The 18,637-nt window shown below is 37.6% G+C and overlaps 1 protein-coding gene across 1 annotated transcript in view; it reads left to right on the forward strand.

Annotated features, from left to right (window-relative positions):
- Positions 1 to 18,637, forward strand: part of sbno2b (strawberry notch homolog 2b) — a 61,892-nt gene that overhangs the window by 16,093 nt on the left and 27,162 nt on the right. The window contains 2 exon segments of the mRNA XM_085152032.1: positions 7,907 to 7,937; positions 7,939 to 8,031. Coding sequence (XP_085008158.1) covers positions 7,907 to 7,937; positions 7,939 to 8,031 — 124 coding nt within the window.

Genomic DNA, 18,637 nt, shown 5'->3' on the forward strand with positions numbered 1-18,637 from the left:
TTATATAGTTATAGATATATAGTTTCAAATGCTGTTACACCCCCAATGTTAAGCATTCAAAACAGGCAGTTTCCTGGTTTCCAAGTTTACACATGACCTGACAAAATGCACTAGCAGTCTAGGGACTTAAATTATTATAAATTTTTCCTCATGTTGGTGTATTTCATCAATGCATACTTCCCTGAGACAGTGACATCCACATAGCACACAATCACTTCCACACATTTAAATGTGGTCAGTCAGAATGACATTTATATGTGTGTATCCTACAGCAAAACATATAAATATAAAAAGAGCAAAAATTGTGAAAGATTTTTTAGAATTGGTCGAATATAGCTAGATAAGTGTATGATGGTGCTTAACCTCCTAAGACCCGAACTTTTCCATGGCATGCATTTTTAATTTCTCTTTGATATTTGGGCATATAATGTAGAGCAAAATGTAGAGCAAAATTTAGTATTTTGGTCTAGACGACCCAAAATGTGATGTCCTCATATGTGGACGCCAGGTCCTAGGAGGTTAAACTCAGTTATATATGATTTATTATTAATCGGGTAAACCTGAGGGAAACATTTGTATATATTTGATAAGTATAAATCTTTAGGATTGAAAGAAAATGGATACACTGGTCCAACTTAACATGAAATTATCATTTAGATGCATGTAAAAGTGTCTCAATGGGCACATAACTTTTGAAACCCCCAAAGCTGATTGAATGTTTGTTTGTTTGTTTTTTACAGCTGATCACATTCTCATTCTAACACTCAACGACCAGCTCAGATCACTGGGCAGGTCTTCTTTATCAAATCTCTTTCATTTCCCGTAGTGAGTGGCCCAGTGTCAGACTTAACTGCAGGATCTCTCAGTGCTAAATGAACGTTTTCTCCTAAGTTGTGCATGTATAAAGTTAAACTGGAATCAAAGGGCTGCGTAACGTCTTGTTTTTGTTGGCAGAAAGAACCACAGTCGTTATCACGAACTGCACTCCATGCATTTAGCCACAGCTGTGCGCTCAGGAACATTTTGACATTTTAATCTGTTAAAGATCAGGTGCACTTTGTATAAGCACTCTGATATAAAAGGTCATATGTACCGTTTATGTATCTGTGCAGTATGGGTTAGCATTGTTTTTAAGCAGAATTGTTTAATTCCATGATACATGCTAAATATTAGAGCAGTCATTATGGTTCTTTCTTGCATCATAAAAACTATCTATGATAACTATCAGGGTCTTAAAAGTGATATCGTCATTAGGCTTTTGCTTTAACCAGTCCAAACTTAAAAACTATGTGCATGAAATCTGAGAATTGAGTGGGCTTGTATACAGTATCTATTTTGTGATTCAGTGGATAGTGACTTGTTATTTTAAAGATGAATTTAGTCATCACCAAGATCGTGTCATATTGAAGATAACTGAAGAAGTCTTTGTTAAAGAAGTGGTGTTTTCTATTGTTATTGCTGCCAGTGCAGTGCGTCTTTGAAAGTTCAAGTGCCAGATGACGTTGAAAGCAGGGTCTGTGGTTTTCAAGTTCACTCAAAGTGGAATTTTCTGACATCAAGTTGCGTTTACAACACTCTTATCTCACTCTCTGTTTTACAATGTACAATACAATCAAATTCACAAGGGGTCTGTGGTTTATTGTAAGATTGGTTTGATTGAATTTCGACCAGTTCTTTAGTACTGTGTTTTGAGGACCCCTCATTTGAGGAAGTCTTTGCGTACTCTCAGTTTTGTTTTAGAGTGAAGTGGCTGACTGGTTTTTAGAAGAACCAAGTCTTTGATCAAGAGATTTAATTCACGTTAATCATTCTTGCTGCAGCACTTCAAAAATTATTCAGTCCTGCTCCTAGTTTATTTAATGGCTCAGTATCACTAAAATAAAAATAGACAAAGAAAAAAAAGTAACTAAGAAAAGTTAGTGGTTGCTTGATTATTACATTTAATTTTTCTTTCAGATTTGGTGACCAGTTTTAAGTAGTTGCAGCATTCGAAGTTGCTCGGTGTTTGAGTGTGCCTTCACCCTCAACTTGTGGGCGACCGCTTTAAATTGCAAAGCAATTACACAATTCCCTTTGTGGGAGGGAACAATTGTAGTCCAACTCAGATTGAATGCAGTCACTCAGTTTGAAAATAATTTCCATCAAATTCATTAATGAAGATGAATTCATTAATTGCCTACAGATTGAACTCAGTCTGCGCTGATCAGTGCATGTGATGTGCAATGTGTGTGTCTCTTTGCAATATGGAACTTGGCTTACCTGGTTGTATTCTGATGCAAGGTTGTAGAGTTCCTGTCTCCTTTTACAGTTAAATTACTGTCCTACATTAAGCAATATCACTACTCCACTATCTGCGGAGGAATTTCCTTATTTCCATTTCAGATCACTTGGGTTCTGACTGGACTCTTAATGTAAATCGTTTCTGTAATTTCTCTGTAGATGGAGCCAGAATTGCAAAAGATTACAAAAGATTGACGATTTTTTTTGCCAATTTATCACAGTTCATCGCTGTATTTCACAAACTGCTGCATGTAATTGCCAGCTTGACCCCATTTAATCTCAAACTGACTGCAGGCTGGCTCTGTATTATTGCTGTGTTATTGCTGTCTTCCCACACCAAAGTTACTTTGAAGATGGTAACAGTCGCAGTCGTGTCACAGTCGTGGTTCTCTGTCTTTAAAGCAGCCATTTCAAAGGCAACAAGAGTTTCCCAAGTTTGAATGTGGCATGAGTAAACAGGACAGAGGACTAAACCTCCAGTTTCTGCATCTCTACATTACCCTGCTAATTTTTGATGTTCAGTGTGGCACGAGCCTGTGTGTGTTACTTCTTTTGAAGGATCCTCAGGTTACAGAGCAGGCTGCAGCTAAGTATGATTGACTTGCTCTCCACAGTCAGAATGAAACTGATTGGTGTCGAAAGCCCTCGGCTGTCCACTCACATTGCTACTGGGCACAAGCTGAGAAGTGAATAGCTCACAAGACCCCATTGAGGAAAAACGTGAATGGACCAGTGCTCTGTTTACACAGATTAATGGACTGGCTGACGTATTCTGACCCTGCGCAGCAGAAATGATCCTTATAAAGAGTGATAAAAACATCACCTAGATTTTAGTGACAGTTACAGCAGGAGGAAGTTAATTTTAGTATTAGAGCTTACTAAAGCATACATCTCATTATAGTAGCTCTGGAGATGAGTTTTATATGAAATGTGGAGCACTTGAGAATATGTGAATTGTCTGTGATTAATCTGTGTGCGTTGGGTTGTAGAAAAACCAAGGCACTTTCTCACCCTTTGGGAATATAATAAAATCCAGAACAATAGGAGTGTGTTTGATTTAGGGCTCTGTTTTGGCACATGCTCATCACTGGTGAACAAGCATTTTTTTGTGTGTGTGGGTGGGGGGTAAAGGGGGTACTGTAAAGGTTATACGCTCACTTGCACCATTACCTACTTTGTATCTTGGCGATTTGTTATTCACTTAACTTAGTGGAAAGTTGCAGTACAGCATGTACTTTGCAAATGAGGCAGCATATTGCAGTGAGTTTTCCTGATTGCTTGCTGTCCACCTGCTTGAAGCAGGTTAACAGCTCAGCAATTCTCTGTTCTGTAATATTGTTCAAGCTGGTTGCCAGCAGAGACATTGAGGTACAGGCATAAGCTACTAGCTGCAATAGAATAGCAAGAATCACCCCGCTAATAATGCTGTATGTCTCAGTTTATCTTTATCTGGCCTAAACATGTAGAATTAAATTATAAAGACAAGAAAAGGATAAATTAAGAGTTGTGTGTGAGTTCATAGCTTACCAAATAGAAGGCAACAGGTCATTCTCTCAACTTAAATTATATTAAGTTGTACTACTGTCCAGCTGCAATTTCACAGAACTACTTCACCGTCTCTTAATTTTATCTATTAATTTATTTACTGATGGAACCAGCTATAAACCCACAGCATAGGTTATATGAACAAAACATTGACCTGTTAAAATGTACCTTTTTATTAACACACAGTGACAGCAGTCTTACCCTGGTATCTTTATTCAGAAGAACCATGTTTTTTTGTCACAGCAGGTTGAAATTTTGGAGGGGGCGGTTTGCATTTGCATATAAAGCTGTGAAATATGAAATGAACATTAGCAAAAACATTATCTTCTCTTGACAGTTTGTTGCACTGTGGTTTTGATATTTACAACTCTGCATGTCCCAGACAATGAAGAAACTTATTTGTCTGTCCCCACCCTGTATCCTGCTGTGTTATTTTTAGTCATATTGGTATCAACATCACTGTATCTGGCACTAAAGTCTAGGTTACAGAGACAGAGACAGCTGAATATTTGTCTTCTCTAGCTATGTGAAGATGGCACATCGTCAAGGCTAAAAATCAAATTCATAAATCCAATTTAAAAAGATCCAAACACAGCAGTTGCTGCATAGAGATTACATGGTATATTTTAGCTTATGCAAAATAAAAAATAAAAAAAATAATACAGTACGAATTAAATAACCTGTAGAGAGTCTTTTTGGAGAGACTTTAATTCAGGTGATATTATAGTTATGATTTACAAATTCAAAATGTGTCATATGGCCAATCTTAATCTTTCTGTTTTTAATAGAGACACTCCCTAAGTGTGTCTGTGCATGTGTATGTGTGTGTGTGTACCACAGGCAGATTGTGGGTTGCAACTTCGTCATGATCAGCTCATCCAAACAGCACGAGTGACTGATTGATATCTTTATCACAGGAAACCAAAGATGTAAAATAAAAAACATAACAACATAACACTTATAGTGCATACTTGTGCAGCTTTTAAATAATTTGAGTAATACCATTTGTAAATGTTTGAACTCTCAGTTTTTCACACATCTTCAAAGCCCTGTTTAGGACTTCAAATACTTTAAATACACTCTTTATTTTGTTTTAGAGTTAAAGTTAGGTTAAGGTTTAGGTTTAGGGTAGGGTTAGAGTGAGAGTTGACTGTTATTCTTGGTGATAGAACCTGGCGGTTTGAGGTTCAGTAATGCATATATCTTAGTCAATGTCCTCACAAAGATGTGATTAAAGTGCCCCACACACATACTCACATAGCAGGTAGTCACTGTAAGGGAAAAACGGGAAACTGAGAACCAGTTTTAGAATGAAAAACTCCATTTGATTTTAAAACATAAGTAGAAACTAATTTTCTGCTCAGTTAAATATTTTTAAGTGGTTTAATTAACAGTTTATTGCAGGAATAATGGTTAGGTCTGCCCACACAGCTGCTTTTCCTGCTTTACACAACATATCAGCAATATACTGTTAGAACACCACAGCTTCTTCATGTTTTATGGATTCATTTGTGTAGTGAAAGGATTTTTGATATTTACTCCAAAATTAGCTTTGACCTGCTACCTGTCTTCTCTGCATTATTTAGCATCTTTAGCACAGTACTACCTAGAGTCACACTGGAGTGTTTCCCAGTGCTATGAGCCAAAGTTCACTGCGGGAGATAAATTTAGAATAGAAATATAGATTAGACTAGAATTGTCCTTTATTGTCCCTTGTTGGAGAAATTTGCGTGTTCCAGCAGTAAAGTGACAGGCAGATGGAGCATGTAGATTCACACTACATTAAAGAATATACAATAAAAAAACAATAAATAAGAGACTGTATAACATAAGAAAAAAGAATACACTACAGTTATTAAAAATAGCATACTCAGATTCAAAGAAATGTGCTTCCGAGTAGGATCCTTTTTTATTTTTTATTTTTTTTAAAGCTGTACTTCGTGAGATACTCCTAAGAATCAGAGCAGTTGCATGTCTTTGTTTACTTTTTAATCTTGGGCATCCCGTAGATGTTGATAATGATCTCAGATTTTTCTATGGAAGAAGCCGAAAAGTTAGCTGTTAGCATAGCTTTAAATATTTATTTATTTATTTATTTATTTTTATTTCAGGATTAATTTCCAAAGTTACTGCAAGTGCCGCACCTCCATAGGAGTTTGCTTTAAGGATGATGCCTTAATCCTGAAGGTGTCAGCACTATAGTGAACCACTTTGAAGCTGAAACACACTCTAATGTTTAAATTAAAGAGTGTAGAAAATGACTATAGACTTTTGTACAGTCATTGTTTGAAATGCACATCAGGTCTGATTCTTTAAAGACCCTAATTATGAACTTCTCAATAATTAAGGGGCACAGGATGCCAGGAAGTAATTTATCTGAAAACCTAATAATAAACATAATTCTAGCAAACTTGTAAAATCGCAATAATTGAAAGAGTTGAGATAACTGAACACACTAGAACAGAAAACCAAGGTGTGCGGAAAAGCAAAGTTATATATATTATTATCTATACACAGCTTCAGGCTATGTATGATGAGATAAAGAGTAAGTCATTCAGCTACTTTAGCTGAGAGACCCTCACTGGCTTTGTGTTATTGGAAGGCAGCTTATGCTGTCCTGCCAAGACTTCTGTTGTAATAATATCACACTCATATCACTGTTTGCTAAGGGGATTTCCAGTGTGGATGGTTGTTACTATTCACGGTGTTTTCTGAGAACTAACCATGTTCTTTACCCTTTTTTTTCTCATTTATATTTATCGCCATGATTAATCTGTCTTTTTCCATTGTGTAGGGCAAACTACTTGTTCTCACACTAACTCCCCATTTACTTGATTGAGGAAAAATAAGTTTAACAAAGACCTCATTGTTGTCTTGTTTTCGTTTTTTAAGTTAACCTACTTATCAGCAAGACGCCCCTTTCTTCTGCAAAAATTCAAGTGAAAAATCGATGGCTGCATAAGTAACCAAGTGAGAGAATTGGTTATATAAAACAATAACCAAGATAAAGATAACATATTCTCAGCAAATACTGAATGTGTGACCACATACAATCTCAAATATTGAATATTTGGCAACATGTTGTTTTGTTGTTCATTAATAAATCAGAGGAACCATGTTTCCATAGTTTGGTTTCCTTATACTGGATTAGGACTGCCCTTTCATCCCCTTGGTGTACTTTGACCTTAAATCAATCAGGCCTGCTGATCTCTGGCTTGTAGAGCCAAATCCTTTGAATAGATTTGGATGTCCAATCCTTCAGTTCTGAGCCCTGGAACATGATTGGGTGAGAGGAATATGGGATGGTCCTTTTATAGTTCCACCTTTACAAGGGTTTAGTTTTGCTTTCATTTTGACTGTGCTTTTACCACTCATAGACTAGTAAGCTTGTTGCGTTATGATGACTTGTACTCAGGAAGAAACTGAAAATATCGCAGGAGTTCTATTGGACAGTTTCAGATATTAGCACAGGGGACAAAGTGAAGGTTGTTATTTGGGAGAAATGGATCTTTGAAACGGGTAGGAGCTGCTCTTATTCTCTGTACTTAGACTTTCTGTTGATGGCTCTCGCTTACCCTCTGGGTTTTTCTTATTTTGTCTATCTCTGCCTGTCTGTCCCGAGATACATGTTTAGCTTGTTTCTTTTAATACCTGGTGCCTGTTGTTTGTTATTATTTATTTACTAAGACAAAGATTTCAAGAGTTACAAGAGACTAGATTGGGCTTAAAACTAACTTGAAAATGCCATAAGGGAACAAACTGAGAGTGTTACGCCTTCACCTGTTAGGCGTGTCTGGAATTTTAAAAAAATGTTTTGTAACGCAGTATTATAACTTTAGACCATTAACTTTTAGTTAGACAATACTAAATAACAAACAGGACCCGGCACGCTTGTCTTGGAGTACTTTGGTGTACTACTTAAATGTCAGCTTCACATGTCTGCTACTTACTGTACAGGTATAAAACCCTGTGAATTTTGGCAGCTTTAAGGTGTTTGTAGCTGAATGAGTATAAACCTTGTTATTATTTGAAAAAGCTATGTGTAACAGTTAAACAGACTAAACTTTGTCTTTCTTTCTAGGCAGTACCACTTAAACGGCAGAGCTTTCACCAAACATTCCAGATATGCAAGTGGATATGTACCCGGGAATCTCTGACATGGACTTTCCCAGCCTCAACTTCTCTAGGAATGGAGAGTTTACCCAGGTTGGTTTTTATTTAGCACTTGTACATGCTGATCTACAGATGGTCTCACCGGAACAGTTTTTATTTCACAAGTCTTTGGAAATCTACTGAAGAAAGGGTGGACAATTTTTCCAAAAGATGTTCCCTCATTTGCTGGATTTGTGATGATATTGGAATGGCTTCAAGAATCAGGATGAAGATAGTCTTATAAATACAGAAAGATGTATTTGTCTTGCAGTTTTGTTTTGAGTTATGTCGTTTATTTGTTTTGTCTACCACTCTCATTTACTTGCTCATCATAGGGAAGGACCATACCTCCCACTCACCCCTTTCATCTTGCCTTTCATGTGTATTAAGTTGAGCCTTAATTTACCGTAGGGAAACCTTATTAAAGCCTGGTGTTGTCTAGACGACTGCAGCAGCACCTGCCCAATTCCTGTCAAGGCATGTCATTAATAGGAAGCTATAATTGTGCGATCCTCTCTTCTATGGTTCTGTGCCTTTAGAAGTCGGCGTTTTAGTCATGCTTCAAATCATTTTACAAATATTAATCTTAGAAAGTCCTGGAAGATTTTTCAGCTACTGTGAATTATTTCAGTGCCCGTGAGACTATGCTTAACTTGGACATTCATTCAAAAATGGGAAATACTTAAACAGGGGCATTGAAGACACAGACTTCTACCCATACCCATTACTTTGCATCATTTGCATTTTCTATTTCTAAGTACTTTTGTGTCCATTCAGCCAGTACTTTATAGCTAGTATTGTATGAACAGGAGCCATTGTAATTGCACAGACCAGTGAATTTCTAATCTTAATCCATTTTGAGTTTATGAGTGTCATTATGGAACCACATTAAAACACAATATGCTATGATGATGAGTTTTAAAGAAGAGAGCCACTAACTAGAGAAGGCGTAGCTGTCAGGGCTTTCCTTAGTCCAACATAAAGCCAAAGCAGCCACCGTGGTGGCTCAAGATAAGGGGTCCTTGCTTTGCATATGCATTTTTTCTATAACATATTTCCTCATTATGTCCCTACGAGGCTTTACCTCTTTAAACAGTAGTTCTAATAAAAATGTAGAAAATGCAGATTGTAAAAAATAATAATGTTTTTCAATCCTGGTGCATAAAATACACTTCTGGACATGACTGTAATTAATTGGACAAACCTATCTTTTGTCAGAATTGATGCTGGAACAGCTCCTTGCAGTAGCAAATTGACAGCATAGCCTGGCCAGTGAACAATGCTGTAGATAAAAGCATGCATTTACATTCTATGATAAAGAAATCATAGAATAAAAAATTCAAATCAAATAAAAAGTTCTCGTATAGTTTTTGCTCAGATGTTTTGCATCAACCAGAAGAACTAAAAGATCTTAAATACAGTTAATGAATGTGCACATTATAGGCACGTTATGACAAAGCTGCAAGGATAATTCAGAGTTTTTTGTTGTTGATATCCAGTTTCCAGACACATCATTTGTAGTCCGTCATTACTAGCAGTTTCAAACGAAGCACAAGCAGACACAGAATCTACACGCAAGAGTTTCACTTCATGTTTGGCTCCAGATGTTTGAATGAGTCTCATAATTCTCTCTTTAAAAAAAATAGGGGGAAGGTTTTATTGGTTTGTAAGACTGGTGGGAGGGGTTTAAAATCAAAAGCTACACATGTCATATATTATACAAAAGAAAGTTACGTGTCATGCGCGTGTATTGTAGTGCTTACATGGATTGTGTGATTCATGTGGGTTTCCCTAGTTTTCCAAATGCATGTTTTAGCCTGTCTGGATTGAGCTTTCTTCTGTAAAGTAATCATACAGGGGCTCCTGAGCGTATGACACAGATGTCTAGTTATCTGTAGGTACATAATTAGTAAACAGTTTGTTGTGAGGATTTAGTTTAGATTACCTCTTTTCACAAGCAGTAAGTAGTGGAGATTTGTTTTCGTGGTGTCAAAAATATGTGATGTTAAAATGCTTGCTCGTGCCTGTTTGCGGCAGCGAGATCTTTTATGCTTATATTGTGCTTTCTCAGCTCTTCTTTCTGGTTTTAGACACTCCCTGCCATGTGAGGCATGGGGGAGAAAATGTAAGTCATGGGGTCATCATGACTAATCCGCCAACTCACACTCAGCTCACTTCATCCTCCATTTCATTCCCCCATTCCGTGGTGATCCTGCCATGTTTTTCCTGTGTCCATCCACAATCAGAAAGCAGAATTTCTTGTTTTTTACCCCCACACTGTTGATTCATGACAATACAGAAAACATTTAGGCATATTTGACTTGGCAGGGTTTTTGATGGGATCGTTTGGTTTTGTCAAGTGACTGCCGTGTTTACCTCAGCAATTTCTTTGTTTCAGTTACAGCTGTAGGGTCATTAGGAAAATCTCTTTTGGTTTGCTGTCTTCCCACAATGTTACAGTTTGTTTATGCAGCTAACCAGCATATGACAAGGAAGTGTAACTCTGGATTGCTGTAATTCTGAAAACAGTTGATCATTTGTGTTAGAATCAGTAGACTTCCTGTTTATATTCCAGTTAATATTATTTTTATATGACTTTTCTCGAAGTTACTAATAAATAAAATGGACATGTGGCCACTGTATTGTGATCAGGATAAGGTTGTTGAAACATCATAACCAGAATCCCCTAAAAGTACACAATGCACATCATAAGTAATTAGGACATATTAAATGTGAGAGATTTAAACAATGGCTGAATAAAATTACCTACACGTCATATGAACTAAAGCTTTGCCAATATGTGCTGTCTTTCCCTGGAAACTTCCCCCAGAAATAACAGTTGGCATAAAATACATTTTCTGGGAGTTATAGTACCACCAAGAAGCTATAAACTAAGGCATTACCAAAACAGTCGGCTTGGACACAGTAAAACTGTGATGAACAGTGGAAAAACCATATTGAGGCTAACTTGTATTTACTGGTTTTTATGAACCTCAAGAATTTTAATGCCATTTTTCTTTAGTAGATTCAAACTAGCAACATATTTCCATTCTGCTGGCTCTGCTCACTATAATTAGAAAAAAAGAGAGCTGCAACTTTGACAAAAACGCAACCACGTTTTGAAAGAAAGCTATACCCTTTGTCACAGTGATACATGCATACCTACCAAGCCCAAGTTTTGTAATCTGTGGACCTTAAACACGTGAGTCTTTGTGACGAAAGTCACAATGACAACAAGATTTACTGGAAGACAATAAAGACAAAACTAACCACTCTGGCTAACCTCAAGGAGTGCACATCACGTCAGAAGCAGACCATACTATCATACATACTATATCCTCTATATATACAGTATACCTACTGTATGTGCACATGTACACACACTGGAGCACATTTAGGCACACTCCTGGTCTTAGTCTCTTACTACATACTCTTGTTCTGTCTCTCTGTGTAATTGCTCTCACGTTTACACTCATAATACTGCCAAGTACATTTCTAGGAAGTGTGCATTTGCATTGAGTCTTCTTAGTTTTGCTTTTTGTAGAACTGAAAATTTCTTATTGCTAAATAAGTCACACTCAAAATTCCAAACGTGAGTAAGCCTTTAGCCAGCTGTTGGCAATTACCTGTAGAAAGATCATTGTCTTTGTCTAAGGTGATATAAACACACTAGATATGTAGTTGAAATGTGATAACCTCAAAATATCTATATGGGCAGGCAAAGAAAAGATAAAAGCAAAGCAAAGAGAAAGATCCTGTTTAGTCTAAGACCCAGCTGAAAAAATGTTAAGGTCCCTTGGTTCCTGAAAGGCATGCTTTTTTTTTAACCTGTGCAACTCTGCAGACCATGAACTGTATCATCACTAAGCTCATATTTTTGCACACAGGTGTAGTTTAAACCTCTCTGTTGCATTTAAGACTCTCATTTTGTAAATTAAAAAGTGTGTGCAATGCATACAGAAAATACCCAGCTAATAGAATTATTTTCATTTCTTTTAAAATATTTGATGATTTTGGTGAATTTGAAAGTTCTCAGGGTGTTTTTGTTGTTTTTCTTGGAGGGGGGCGTGGTGGAATATGGGGTGGGGTAAGAAGACGATCTGGTTTGTCTTGAATTTCTTTTTTTCCTGTGGCAATCCTGTCATGATATAAATCAGTTGGTATTTCTCGGTTACTTCCTTATAAGACACTCCAGCACAGTCATTTGACTGGCCTAGTTTCCGAAGGAGGAAGTCAAAGGTGTTAATTTAAAGGGTTGTTAATAGGTGCACTGTTTTCCGTGAGGACTGTGTGCCTTAATATTAGGTTCGGATAGTTTAACTTCTACTCTCATTTGTTTAGGAACTGAGTATTTCTTAACAAAAAATAATTATTGCAAAAGTCAAGTTTTGACTTGCACCTGTGTCTACTTTGCCAGTTAGAGATCATCACAGTGAATGGAAAAATACAATTGTTGGTCCTGTTTGATAAGGGTCATCAAATGTGACAAAGGATTCAAATGATTCAAAGTCATTGGGGGCTAGAATCAAAATCAGATTTGGAAATCAAACCAGCTTTGCTTGTTTGTGGTCTCAGTTAGCCCCCAATTTCACGTAGCTTCATATTGCCACTTGGCTTTTGTAAAGCACTGAAAGCAGCTGTGCGCATATGACAATAAGACTATATCCTGATGTTTTGTATGTAAAGTCAGGAATGCATTCATTTGTGTATTTGAAAGGGTCAGCATAAGACTTACAGGCGACTATCGACATATTTTTGGATTATGTTATTAAACGGCACTTGTTCATATAAGTCATGTAAATGCAAAGTTGATGCACTTCACATTCACCAAGAAGACATAGCTTCTCGTAAACCTTTTATGAGCATGATATGTTTACAGGGTATGTAAACTGTTTACATCATTAAGCTGTGATACATAGAAGGCTTTGATATTGGCTTGATATTGCCACAACAGTAATATAACTGTTTCATGACTATGTACTTGATCCCGACTGCAAGAGCACAATTTGGAAACTGTAGTTATATAACCCAAACTACTAGTTAATGTCAAGTTGTCTTAAAAACGACATTTTTAACTGAGTGACACTTGATGACAGCAGTGATAAACGTTTGAAAAGATTCCACGTTTATGATGGTGTACTTACCTTTCAAATAAAGTGGTACTTCTTTATGTTGTGACGCAGCAAGGTGTGTTTAGGAGTTCTAAAGAAGTACATCAATGATTAATTTCTCCCCAGTGGCCCTCCATGTGAAACGAAACACACGCACACACCCAGACTCACATACATACACAAATTATTCAGAGGATTCCCAGTCATACAATGATGACACCATGGACAGGCGCCACTCTGTCTCTGAGAGCCTGACTCCCCTTCAATTCAGCGAAGATGGACATTACAGTACCTCTCCATGCTTGATATCATGTATTCCTGGAAGCTGGGTGTACAAATAGGCCCTCCGTGTTTCACATAAATCACATTATTTCTCTTTTTAAATACCACAATGTTTTCCTTTATGATGGACAGTTGGACAGTTAACATTGCTCTTGTTTTAGAAAAACTGGCACGTCGCTGCCTTTGATAAGCTGTCAGATTCCCAGAATATTGTTTTTTTTTGTTGTTTGCATTTTACAATCACACCCATAGTTCCAGTAAGCATTAATAACTTTTTATGAATAGGTGTGCAGAGAGGCTAATCTTTGAAAGACCCTGTGCGATTGAAAACACGCACTTTTAACAATCTCTGCTGTTTTTTCTTTCCTTTCATAAAATCTCTTTAATGGTTTTAGAAGAAGCTCTCTTGATCGAAAACTATATCCTATTCTGTGCTGTTATATCTGAAAAAAGATGTCCTGTCACACCTGACACACCCTTCCCAGAAAGCTTATTTGACAACTTGTTGCATCTGCCTTTGTTAGCTTTTGTGTGTATTAATATTTAAATTATATTAATCAGCAGTTATTAAAAGAATAGTGACTGGCCTAAAAATGAATATTTCTAGATAAAGAGTCACAAAAAAAGAGTATGAAGTAAGACAGCAAGCCAGGCAGGGATTTGGCCTCTAAATATAATAATGATTAAATAGTGGCCGAGTCCCATTAAACATAGCAGTAAGCAGCAGGGTGTGAGGAGAGGCCAGGTCCAGAGCGCAATACTGTTTACACTACAAATGCGGTTGAGTTACACCATGTACAGTAAAATGGGCCCTACTGCCAGTAACTCTAGTCACTTACCAACAAAAGCATCATTTCCTGAAAGCTCCTCCCCTCCTCCCTCCCTTTTCTCCCCACCTCTCCCCTCCCCTCCTCGTCTGTTCTCACTCGCTCTCCAACCACCTTTTTGAGCTCAGAGGAACTAGTCCACAATCACTATGACTAAACCCCTTATGCAAATACCTGACAGTCCTGGTGAAGCAGGAAGTATGTTTTAGAGTTGCTTGTATCTCTGTTTGTGAGAGGTTGTAGGTGTGAGCTCATTGCCCACAGCAGATCTGTGGTAGAGGCAGATGTGTGCTCTGAACCATAGAGGAACTGTGAAGGGGCTAGTGAGAGTCCTGTGCTGGGTGGGAGCGCACCAGCTGTAAAGTGATTACCAACACTTTGACCAACACATGGAAGAGACTGTCCAGTTCAGGGATTCAAGGTGAAGCAGGAGCGTATGTGTGTGTGTATTTTACTCCCCCAAACTGCAGCTGTTGGATCCATGTCTCTCATGCAGTTCTGGACTAAATTTTACGCTCAGCTGGGAAAACCGCTACCAAAGGTACTGTTTGCATCTTGTTGTCATATATTTTAAGTTGAATGAAGAGTGTTGATTTAAGCGCTCGCCGTTTTTATTTTCTAATGTCACGGTCAGCCCTGTATACTATGAATAGAAAAGCCTTGTGACTAACTGTAGGCTGTTATTGTGAAGAGTTTTTATTGTCCCTGTCATGGAACTTATTACCCAGCCATTGTTGTATTTTTAATTTCAACTTCCTTGAATGAATTTTATAAACGCTTCCTTTTAACACAGCGCTGAAGGAGACAGGCCTTTTATTGTAGTATAGGGTTTTTTATATGGGCTTGGCCTTCTTTGGATTTGATCTGTTTGTAAAGTAACTGTATTGAGACACTTCTGACAGCTGACAAATTCACACTGTATTAAGATGTATTTTAAAAACTTCTTAAATTAGTCTGTAGTAACGCTTACAAATGCTCGTTTCCTGAACAAGATTGAGATATGTCTCTGATTATGCTCTACACCAAGACTGAAATTGGTGTAGAGCACAAATAGAATATGATTAATTCTATTGAAAGAAAGAAGGTTACCTCATCTTTGTTCATTATATCTTTAAGATTTTTGCTTCCCTATTCAACTGTCTTAGAGTAAATGATTATGAAAGATGGTCTGTTAGCTTTTAGATCAGTTTATGAACATTTTTTGCTGACAGACCGGTCTGCCAGCCAATCATCTGCTGCACACGGCCACAAACTCTTGACAAATTATTATGTGCCACACTCCACGCTGTCTTCCACTAAGTGCTAGAACCTGATATCTTGTCAGGCTAAATGGCAGTCTTGCCGGTTTTGTGGATGACTATTAAATTTGGCCATTGTTGTGCTGGATTGTAAATAGACCATCATTATTTTTTGAATTATGATTCATTAGACTGCACGGTGTCGGTGAAAATGTGGCATATCCGTTTAATGACTTGATTGGGGCAAGGCTTGCTGAGCCCATTACCAGTGAATTTCTGATTAAGTCCGTTAACTAATCCCATGTCAGCATTTCTTCTTTCAGCAAAAATTGAAAAAGGGTCCAGTCATGAGTTCCAAGGAATTTACACATTTTAATCATATTAAAAAAGAGAAAAAAACGTTATGCATGGATATTATCAGTGCATGAAAAAATCTTAGGCACACAGTATTTAATCGGTTTTCTAACACAAAAGTCAGCTGCACATCTGCACATTATTTGCTGTGGCCTTCCCTCCAATACACAGTGACCATTTAGAGAGTCAGAGTTTAGCATACTAAACTGTGGCCACCTGTTTGACCAAATTCAAACTTGGAGAAACTTACTACATGGAGAAATCTGTAGTAAACGTTTATCCAAACCTAGAACCTCTTGTTCTAGAGCTTGTTTCTTATTTAAGGTACTAATTACTGTTCCATTGCAAGACTGTAAACCTGTCATTTAAGGTGCAGGGAAGCCTCTCGGTGGGCACATGTTGTCAGTTTCCTGGTATTACGTTCAACCTCAAGTGTGACCCCAGGCGTGTACTTGACGGGAAGTGAATAAACAATGATGGTGAGATTAAGTGAGTGCTTCGGGGAGTGTGTATGTGCGTGTGTGTGTGTGTGTGTGTGTGTGTTTGTGTGTGTGGGGAGGGGGGTACTGGGTCACTGATAAAAGAAGACAAAGGTTGGTTGCAAGATGTGCAGTTTTCTTAGGCTGCAGGTTGGTGCCTCGCTTCACATGCATGCTGGCTTTTTACCGGTATGTAGCAGTGCATAAATGGGTTTGATTGAAAGCAGCATTATATCGGGAAAAAAATCACATTTTACTGCCAGTTATAATCGCAGTACTTTAGAGTGGTGCTAGGTGAACAGACAACTTAACCAGGGGACATTCAAGCTAATTATTTCTGGCTGGTAATGTTTCTACTACGACACAGGATACAAGATTCAAAAACTACGACAGCATACGGAAAGGAAGACAGCCGTTAGAACACCATGACTGTCAGCGTAGTAATACTAAAATGAGAAAACTTAGCACATTATTTTTTAGAGTCCTAAAACTGTGTCGCCAAAATGAAGTTAATAGTATTTTTTTATGAAACACAATTAAATAGAATAGACTAATGAACATGTATAACTGTATTGTGATCATTCGTTCCATTCAAGAGCTTTTGCATTTCCCGGACCTTTTGCCTGTTACAGCAAGGCATAATTAAAAGTCCTCCGGTACAAACTTGAATAAAATACTATGTAATCAAACTTAATGTGAGAAACTTGTTTCAAACATATCTGGAAACTCTTTTAACTTTTTGTAAAATGCCCCACTGGGGCATGCTTATTACGAGGCTAGTTTAGGATTTATTATCAGGTTATTGTATTATAGCAGCACTGTTATATCATAGAAAGGATTCGGTTTCTTGGCATTGTGGACCTGTCTACCCTGTCTGTTGGCTGTTACTGTCTGAACTAACAGTAAGTAAATCAGAAATAGTTAGGCGATGGCTGAGATACTCCTTTTACATGCTCGGGAAAATTGTTAGAATACGGTTGATATAGAAGTGCTGGGTCAGTTTCTTTTAAATAAATAAAGGCATTTGAACAGCACTAGAAGCTTTTAATTGTTTTGGCTTCATGTAGGATGAAAATTGCTAAGGGTATCTGTGTCCCTTACCAGATGTGTGAAAGTGACATATTGGACATATTGTTTTATAGAAAGTTCTGATTTCGTTGGATAGTCAGGAGAAAAAGTGTTGCTGGTGTTCCTTGATCGGGAACAAAATCAAAGTCCGTACCTTACAGGCTCATTGTGCATAAGGTACTGAACTGACAAAAGGTGTCAAAGTGTGGGTGTGTGTCATGTACAAGACGAGAGGAAGGTTATTTGAAGTACATTTTTGATTTCATACATCTGCAGACTTCCTTTCTTCTTAAGAGAAAAACTTTTCCTAGATTGTGCTTTGAATATTAGCTTAGGCTATACTTTATAATACCAATAATATTTTACCTTCTAAAGCAGTAACTTGCCATATGCATCTAGTATAGATTATTCCCTTATAACAAGTTTTAAAAACAATTTTAAATCCTCTCTATTTTGAATGCGACTGTTTCAAATCAGAGGATTTACCTCTGTTGCAAGTGCTTCGTGGTATGCTGTGTTGAAATGTCTGTCATCTTGCGTCAACACTCCCCTTACATCCACTTTTCTCAGCTCTGAGCACGCAGGCCCACATAGAACACAAAAACAGACACACAGTGTGATTCTGAGTGAGTCACTTTAATGTGCTTTTTTTCACCGGTTTTTGTTTTTTCTGACGCACAAACATGTTCAGAATCTTGTCTTGCTTTGAGATGGATAGTGTTGTACAAAAGTTTCATTTCTTATCTATGAACCCTTACAATCAACGATGTAGATCGCTGGTCTCATATTCGTGCTGCAGCATGACAGCAAGCCCAAGCATGTAGCCGCGATCATGACGATCTGTCTTCAGTGACCTGAATAATAAGCAGTCCCTGCAGCATATTGTGCCCCCCATAGATCCCTGATCTCAACATTATAGAGTCCGTCTTAGACAAAGAGTTAGTGGACTCTTAGACAGCTTTAATCTACAGAAGAATTGTAGAAAGATGTTTAGAAAATGTACTGAGAAGAGTAGCCTCTGTAAATACTATTGGCCCCACCCCCTTTTCCCTATTTTTTTTTTCTTTGACTACAATTTGCTTTGTGTCAGCTCACCCTCATGGCTGCCGTCTGTAGATGACTTCCTGTCTTCTCATTCTTACCTTTAACTACTTTGCCTTTTCTTTGCAAGCTCCTTTGACTACTTTGCCTTTACTTGATTTTATTGCTAGGAAAGTAATTCGTTTTTTAGATCAACTGATTTTGCTAAAATTTACCCCTTTTAGTTTCTAGTACCCAGCTCCGTGTGAACCTTAGGCTCC

Source organism: Neolamprologus multifasciatus, chromosome 23 (assembly GCF_963576455.1).
Source record: "Neolamprologus multifasciatus chromosome 23, fNeoMul1.2, whole genome shotgun sequence".
NCBI lineage: Eukaryota > Metazoa > Chordata > Actinopteri > Cichliformes > Cichlidae > Neolamprologus > Neolamprologus multifasciatus.